At 42.0% G+C, this 7302-nt stretch overlaps 2 protein-coding genes across 3 annotated transcripts; one reads left to right on the top strand and one right to left on the bottom strand.

The window, feature by feature from the left end:
- Nucleotides 1-49: 49 nt before the first annotated feature.
- Nucleotides 50-1414, top strand: atp5md (ATP synthase membrane subunit DAPIT). Its single transcript, XM_026360593.1, has 4 exons — nucleotides 50-136; nucleotides 910-1014; nucleotides 1123-1216; nucleotides 1297-1414. The coding sequence occupies exons 2-3, from the start codon at nucleotides 928-930 to the stop codon at nucleotides 1210-1212; spliced, it is 177 nt and encodes a 58-aa protein (XP_026216378.1). The 5' UTR covers nucleotides 50-136; nucleotides 910-927; the 3' UTR covers nucleotides 1213-1216; nucleotides 1297-1414.
- Nucleotide 1415: 1 nt separating this feature from the next.
- taf5 (TAF5 RNA polymerase II, TATA box binding protein (TBP)-associated factor) lies at nucleotides 1416-6943 on the bottom strand. 2 transcript variants are annotated; one of them, XM_026360592.1, is made up of 11 exons: nucleotides 6517-6943; nucleotides 5638-5866; nucleotides 5230-5545; nucleotides 4977-5140; nucleotides 4495-4630; nucleotides 4232-4352; nucleotides 4012-4141; nucleotides 3726-3890; nucleotides 3441-3618; nucleotides 3101-3278; nucleotides 1416-2951 (listed from the first exon to the last, which is right to left on the bottom strand). In XM_026360592.1, the coding sequence occupies exons 1-11, from the start codon at nucleotides 6923-6925 to the stop codon at nucleotides 2737-2739; spliced, it is 2241 nt and encodes a 746-aa protein (XP_026216377.1). In that variant the 5' UTR covers nucleotides 6926-6943; the 3' UTR covers nucleotides 1416-2736. The 2 variants fall into 2 exon arrangements, with proteins under 2 accessions (XP_026216377.1, XP_026216376.1); XM_026360591.1 differs by having other exon boundaries at nucleotides 5638-5869; nucleotides 6517-6925.
- Between the last annotated feature and the right edge of the window lie 359 nt (nucleotides 6944-7302).

Raw genomic sequence — 7302 nt, 5'->3', positions numbered from 1 at the left:
AAAAGTATTTTAAACCAATAGTAACACGCGTTTTCATTGCTGTGCGTAGGCGGAACTTCCTGTCAAATGTAGCTGTTGCGGCCTCAGTTGAAGGGCACTTGTCTCATTCGGTTTACGCAGGGGTCGTGTGCTAAAGGTAAGACATAAACCATTTAGAAACATATCAGCCTCTCACCTTAACTTTAATAATGTTGATTAGTACATATATTATCTTTCAAAAACATATGTGACAATGTACTTAGTAACTGCCTGCCTGGAAATTTAAACTAGCAAGTTGGCTAACCTAGCATGCTAACATTAACTTACCATAGTGTGCTAGCGTTACCTGACGAGCTCTAGCTACAGATACTAGGCGATGAAAGTGAGTCTATATGAAACGCTGACTGAAAGTGCATTTATCAACCCCAACGTTATTGAATTGGGGTCAGTTCACAAGTCAATTACCGCAATATGACTTAGCATGCTGAACCAATCACCCTGAATTTGTGAATTCACTTATGTAATAACGCTTGTAACTAACTAGTTCACAATCGCATGTTGTTTATGCCAAAATAAAGTACTCAATTTATGCCGTGATCCTTGACTTATTTTACTTTACATTACATGTCTTTCTGCATTAGTTAGTGTGCAATAATTATGTTGAATATTGTAACTAAACTCAAACTCAAATATCCACTTAGTGACGATTGTTGTATGGTTAAAATGGCAACTAATGATTATTCTCATTATAGACCACTCATTCACTCTATAAATATATAGAGTGAATATAATAATATGAGAAAATAGTGAAATGACAACGTATGGCTTTACCTCCAGATTATCATGGTCACATATACTGTTCTCATGGTCAAGAGTACGTTTTCTCATACAATATTGGTCACTCATTTATCTTGATTATCTGTGTTGTAGGACCATTATCCATCCATCATGGCAGGACATGATGCCGGCAGCCATCACCAGTTCACTGGGATTGCCAAGTACTTCAATTCATACACAATAACAGGAAGGAGAAATGTGAGTTGTTGCAACTGTTTAGACTTGTTAGACACAAGTCTAGTAAGGCTGTGAAATAGCTGGGACAAGTAGTATCTGATCATGTTTTTTTTTTTTTTTTTCCTGTAGTGTGTTTTGGCCACATATGCCACCATAGCAGCCATTGCCCTTTTCTTCAAATTGAAGCCTAAGAAACAGCCTGCTGTCACTGAAAAGTGATAACGTAAGTACTCTGAAATATGTCTATATTGTACTTCAAGTATTATGTTTGATTCACTCAAGACTTATGTTACCTCCTTTTAGGTTTCCGTTTTGACCACTGTTTCTTCGTTGGAAGTGGAGAGAGCAGCTGGACATGCTTGTGATAAAATATTGCTGTTTGGTTTCCCTATGTTAACAATAAAAAACATCTATGCCCAAACTATAGAAAACACTTGTTTTATTTACAGCGTACATCAGTATAAAAGACTATGATACACAAATTTCAACCATGTGGTGTGCAAAACTGTACTGGTGGCAGTGATTTTTAAAGTTCTTCAATCAACAATGGCACTTGACTCACGCAAAAGACTTTAGTCACAATATAAAATGGTTCGGTTTGCAATTTCCTGGTTTTCTTCATAAGTTGGTCACAAAATGTAATAAATCTTCATCAAAGACAACAATAGCAATTTTTCTAAGTGGATAAAAGACAGTTATGATCTTTGATGTCTTTGACACCCATTAAGCATACAGAGTGATATTGGTTGCACCAGTCATTTTTCCACTATCTGCAAGCAAGTGCATCTTGTAGCTATGGATTAGACCTACACATCATTCAGGAGAGACTTTTGACTGCCTCAGCTTGGACATATTCTTAGGACATGTGGTGTGAACAGTTCTCTTAATCTCATAAACCAGAGATTAAGGTCTCTCTGACATGAAACCATCTCATCCCGGAGATGAAGTAAGATGAAGAGAGCATCATGATTTGAAGCTCCTCTGCTGCCTCTGGACCTGGACAGCTTGCAATCCTGAATTACCACATTCATCAAGGGTTTCTCAATTATCTTTAACTTAAAAGTAAAAGTAGTACTGAATGGCTTCAAAGACAAAAACATCCACCTTTTGGAGTGGCTCAGAGCCAAAACCTCAGTTCAATAGAGATGCAGTGCAGAGCCGCACATACTAGACGTCCTAAGATCGTGTCTGAGCTGAAGACGTTTTGAGAGGAAGACTGGTCCAAAGTTCCTCCTGGATGTTATGCAGGTCTAATCTACAGCTACAGGAAGCACTTGTTTGACATTGTTGCTGTCGAAGGTGGTTTAACCAGTTTTTCAAACATGGTTATTGTTACTTTTTCCACCATCAATCAATGAATAATAATGGAAAGTTCATATAAGGCATAAAAAGTCATGACTGCATCTTATCATCTTAGAACAATTGTGTTTGTTTATATTTGTAACTGGTGACGATCTGATCACGTCACGATCAATTTATACAGAAAACCAGACAATTGCAGACAGTGTTGTGACTTTTTCTCTGCAACACATGAGCCTGAATCTTTCAGACTGAGGGCCAGACTAGGGGCGCACTAGCCTAGTTTTACCCTTATTCATAGCCTGATATTCACAAGAGGTGAATGAGAAATACATTTTCATTTCAGCTCCACAAACCTCTTCTGTTACCCATGTAGCTCAGGGAGCAAAATGTTTGTATTATCTTAAGCTTCCATTGATCATTTTCACATAATTCAGTAATGTCTTATGGGTTGTAGGCCCCGGCGGCCATCAGTAGGTTCCTCCGTGTGAAGTGAAGGTGTATGACAGGTGTGGATTTACTGAAGTAGGTGCCGAGCAGGAGCTCCTGGGAGTTATCTTGTAGATGGATGTGTCCCGTAGCTGCTGTGAAGTCATCAGTCTCTAAATCATCAAATGCTTTCATAGCATCCCATAAACGAACCGTGTTGTCCATGGAGCCTAGGAAAAACAGCATACTCTGAATGTGGGTTTGCAAGATGAAAACATGGACACTGCAGCTCTAACTTCAGAAGTTCAACATGAACATTTTGTGGCTTCAGTCTTGATTGGATTAAATTCACTTAATCAAGAAGCTATGCTATACCCACCAGAGGCAAGAAGCTCGCCGTCCCTGCTGAACCTGAGGGAATAGATTGTATCTGTGTGGCCTTTGAGCTCTGCGACCATTAGTCCATGACCAATGTCCCACAGAAGAACTCTGCCATCGGTGGCTCCTGAGGCCAAGAATTTCCCATTGGGAGAGAAAGCCAAGGCATGGATAGGACCCTGGATAGAAAAAGTGAAAACACTGGCTCAGACATCTTCTATGCAGCAGTAAATGACAGCTGTCCTGCAGTATACACCTGTCTGTCTATGATCTTCAGCATCTTAAATTGGGAGGTGTACATAATGGGAAGCATCAGAACACAGTCTGATGACATGACTGACCTTATGACCAGTGAATATACGGACACAGTTTCCACTCAGGACGTCCCAGAGGCGGATGGTGCGGTCAGACGATCCTGTGGCCAGATAATTGGAGTTGGGGTGGAAACGGGTACACGTGACATCAGCTAGATGACCAGAAAATATCCGTAGGGGCTGGTAATGATCTGTTGCCCATAGACTGTTGGAGACAGCACAACACAGGCTCAATTTCTTTCCTCTGTTACAGCAAAAGATTGAAGGACTCCATATGAAAAGATTAGTCAAATAAGTTCAGCAGTTTCCTACCGGGCAACTCTGTCATGTCCCCCAGAGACAAAATAGTACCCGTGGGGAGAAAACTGAGTGTCCCACACTGGGTAGTTGTGGCCTTTGTAGCCCACCAGACAGGTAAATGTTAGGAGACTCCACAGTCTGACTGTACCATCTTCAGAGCTTGACAACAGGTAATTTCTGAAAGACCAAAGAGGCAGTAATTATTCTACTTCCTGTTCCTAGGTTTAGTAGTAATGAAATGCATCACGTTTTTGCAGAAGGTATGGTTTTAACACAAGGTGTCTCCGAGTTATTCTACCTGTCAGGGCTGAAGCTGATTCCATACACTGGGCCACTGTGTCCGTAGAGGATCTTTGACTCACTGGCCGTCTTCTCATCCATGATCCTCTCTAGCACGTCATCGGACTCTTTGTCAATCAGGTTCAAGTCTGAAAGAAGAAGAAACAAAAGCTTTAACTCAATTAAATTGTGACAACAAAGTAAGTAAAGACATGTTGAACTGGTGTCATACACTGTACCTGCTGCAGATTTAACTTTGCGGAGCTTTTTCGGTGTGACGCTCCATACCCGAACTGTGGAATCGGCGAAGCCTCCTGCAATCAGGCTGGAATCATCTGTAAAGTCCACTGCAGTCAAACCCTGCAGCAAAAAATGTGACTAATTAGAAATGACTTCCAGTGTAGTTTGCATTTGCAATGAAACTGCCCAGCTTCTACCAGCAACTTAAACGTGTCGACATAATAAATTGTGAATAATTATAATTGTGTTCATGATGTTCTACCTGATATGCATTGAGAAAAGAGTAGAAGCAGATAGAGGGGAGGTTGTCTGGTCCCAGGCGGATCCTCTTGGTGGCCTCTTTCATGTACATGATCTTGTCCAGCTTGTCTGAATCCTTTAGTTCTGGCAGAGGTATCCTAAGCAAAGGTAAACAAAAGGTTAGTCATCTGCCACTGACTAGCAGGGTAACTAAAAGATGCTCTAAATTAATATCTATTCTATAGAGTGAAAAGCACTGCAGCATGACAATATTTATAAATATTTATTATATAATGTCTTGTGCTTTGTGGGAAATAAAAAATGCAATTTATAAGCAGTATTAGCCTTTGCAGTAGTAGTGCATTTCTGCATGCACAATTTGTTATGATGGTTAATACCGGGACTTTCAACTGAATAATACCCAGTGCTGCAGCCAACTTTCACAGGCTCACACTATTCTGGCTTTGCAAGAGCAAACAATGCTGCAGTGTAAAACATCCCCACCTGTTCTGTGAAGGAGCATTAGGATCCTGCTTCTTGCTCTTGGAGCCCATGCTGTCCTTTTTGGGTTTCTTCTTTTTGGGTTTACCCTCTTCATTCTCTGCCTCCTCATCCTCATCATCAAGTGGTAGCTCAATTTCTGGCTCCTTCAGCAGTCCATAATAGACCTACAGCAGTTTGAATGGCAATGAAACAAAGGCACGTCATGACAAATAACGCAGATATTATTATATGCACATTGGTGTGTTTGTCTAACCTTAGCCTTATTGGCCTCCCGCTTGGCCTCTCCTGCCAAGCTGCCAGACATGGCATCAATCTGGCTCTTGCTACGTGGCATGCCATCAAAGATGTCAATGTAGAGGTGCTCCTGGATGATGTTCCAGATCTGGTTGTTCTGACGTTCCTGCAGGTGCCTTTTCAGCAGCTGGTAAGAGTCCCGGGAGATTCGCAGGACAAACTTGCTGGTGCGGAAGTCCAGCAGGGTCTCGTTTCCTCTCATGTGCTCCTTCTTGGTCAGACCAGACAAAACACGCAAGTCGTCTTCATAGTAGCACTCCTGATCCCCACTAAACCTGAGATGGAGCCAGACAAAAGAGTTGAGTGGTAAGTAAACTGTGTGTTATATAGAGACGAACATAAGACAGAACACATTAAGGTGCCTCACTTTTCAAAGAAAGCCTTGGCCTCATTTTCGTGATTGTTGTACACCAGCTCCAGGTACATGTGGACAAACAGAGGGTAGAAGACCTGAGACAGTTCTGCTCTGTGACAGTCCAAAACCGTTTCTATGAACTTCTTCAGGCCGCTGTAGTAGGCCTCGTACAGAGCCGGATCTCCCTGCTGGCTGTAAGCTGACAGCACCACGTTGACATCTGGCTGATCCTCTGCAGCAGCTGCTGAAACAGTTCAAGTGTAAAGTGTGAGATGTCCAGTTATTACAGCACATTATGTTATACAGCTTTCAAAAACACTGTGTCAATCCAGGGTGAATTTTAAAATATGTTAGTGACAAAATCGAATTTTTAATTTGAGACTAATGGTAACAAGTAATAGTAATTGAGAACATTTTATCTGTTGAGAGGCAGTACAAAGTGTGTGTAAGTGCAATTACACTTCTCTAGTAGTACGTACTGGTCCTCTGATATGATTATACTGAGATTTTACTGAAATGAATACAAAAATACTGGTTGGTGGCATCATTTAGCTTTGGACAAAAGCTTATGCAAAAAGTGTGAATACATCAGAAACTGTACATTTTATAAACCAGGAGCCACAGACCCTGCATGAATGCAACCCAAGCAGCCCTGCAACACACCAGCTTCATGAAACCTATTAAAAACTCAGGGGCTGAGGGCAGAACTCCACATTTTAAAGTTTCAGGTAGATTATCAATGATCTATTACCGCTTAACTGCCGTAATAACTAATTATTGGAACAGCTACAAAGCGTTGTAAATGTAGTTTTACATGAGCAGGAAACCTTTCTCGTTAACCGCGCATCACTGTTTCGCACATTAACAACAGCAGTCAGGTTTGTATCCTACTTTTTGTTGGCGCCTGGACTCCGGAGGAGGAACCGGTCACCCGGCTAAGGAGAGCACTCGCATCTCCCCCTTCTAGATCCACACTGCCGGCAGCTCCTCCCGATCCTCCCCCGGAGGAATCGGTCCCCTTCGCATCCCCTGAATCAATCGGTAATCCCGCTTCACGGCGCAAGATTTCGACGGACTCGGAGAGATTGTTCCTCTTGAGGAACTGCAGGACTGCCAACATGGTGTGCCGGTCCATCGAGGCTCCCGAAGCAGCTTTGTTACTTTCAGACGAAGCACCGGGGGACGTAGAAAGCACCCGTCCGTCGTTTGCATTATTATTTCCAGATCCATCGCTAGATGGTTCAGTTTTTATGTCTTTTTCTTCCTCCGCGTCCACCAGACCACCTTGTACGGCCGCCATTTTCGAAATGAAATGCGCATGTGCAGTGCGTAAAAAAAAAGAACAACACGAACTTTGCTAGATCCCGTCACCTGATTGGTCCTTCCTTAGCTGCGTCATCCGGGCGCACACAGAAAGTCCCGCCTCCCTCTGCTCCAGCTCCTAATCAATGGAAACGGAACAAAATACACTAAATAATAATAAATCACAGATTCAAGACCAGTGGGTCTGATTTAACTCCAGTGTCCTCAGACGTGGCCAAATTTAGCTCCAGCTGAACGGTATGAATCTGAATTCATTAGGTATTCTGCAATAGTAGCTAACAATTATTTTCTCTATTAACCAACACAAAGTTTAGTTTATATATCTCTTATATATATATATCTCTCAAATTAGAC

The sequence above is a fragment of the Anabas testudineus genome, chromosome 1 (genome assembly GCF_900324465.2).
Source record: "Anabas testudineus chromosome 1, fAnaTes1.2, whole genome shotgun sequence".
Taxonomy (NCBI): Eukaryota; Metazoa; Chordata; class Actinopteri; order Anabantiformes; family Anabantidae; genus Anabas; species Anabas testudineus.
This window is presented reverse-complemented; position numbering and strand designations above follow the sequence as displayed.

Bases quoted from the DNA above. Each gene is read 5' to 3' on its own strand.
- atp5md (XM_026360593.1), top strand. From the start codon at position 928: ATGGCAGGACATGATGCCGGCAGCCATCACCAGTTCACTGGGATTGCC. The intron at 1,015-1,122 runs GTGAGTTGTTGC...TTTTTCCTGTAG, and splicing joins CAATAACAGGAAGGAGAAAT to TGTGTTTTGGCCACATATGC.
- taf5 (XM_026360591.1), bottom strand. From the start codon at position 6,925: ATGGCGGCCGTACAAGGTGGTCTGGTGGACGCGGAGGAAGAAAAAGAC. The intron at 4,142-4,231 runs GTACAGTGTATG...TTCTTCTTTCAG, and splicing joins CAAAGTTAAATCTGCAGCAG to ACTTGAACCTGATTGACAAA. The intron at 3,619-3,725 runs GTAGGAAACTGC...TGTCTCCAACAG, and splicing joins GGACATGACAGAGTTGCCCG to TCTATGGGCAACAGATCATT.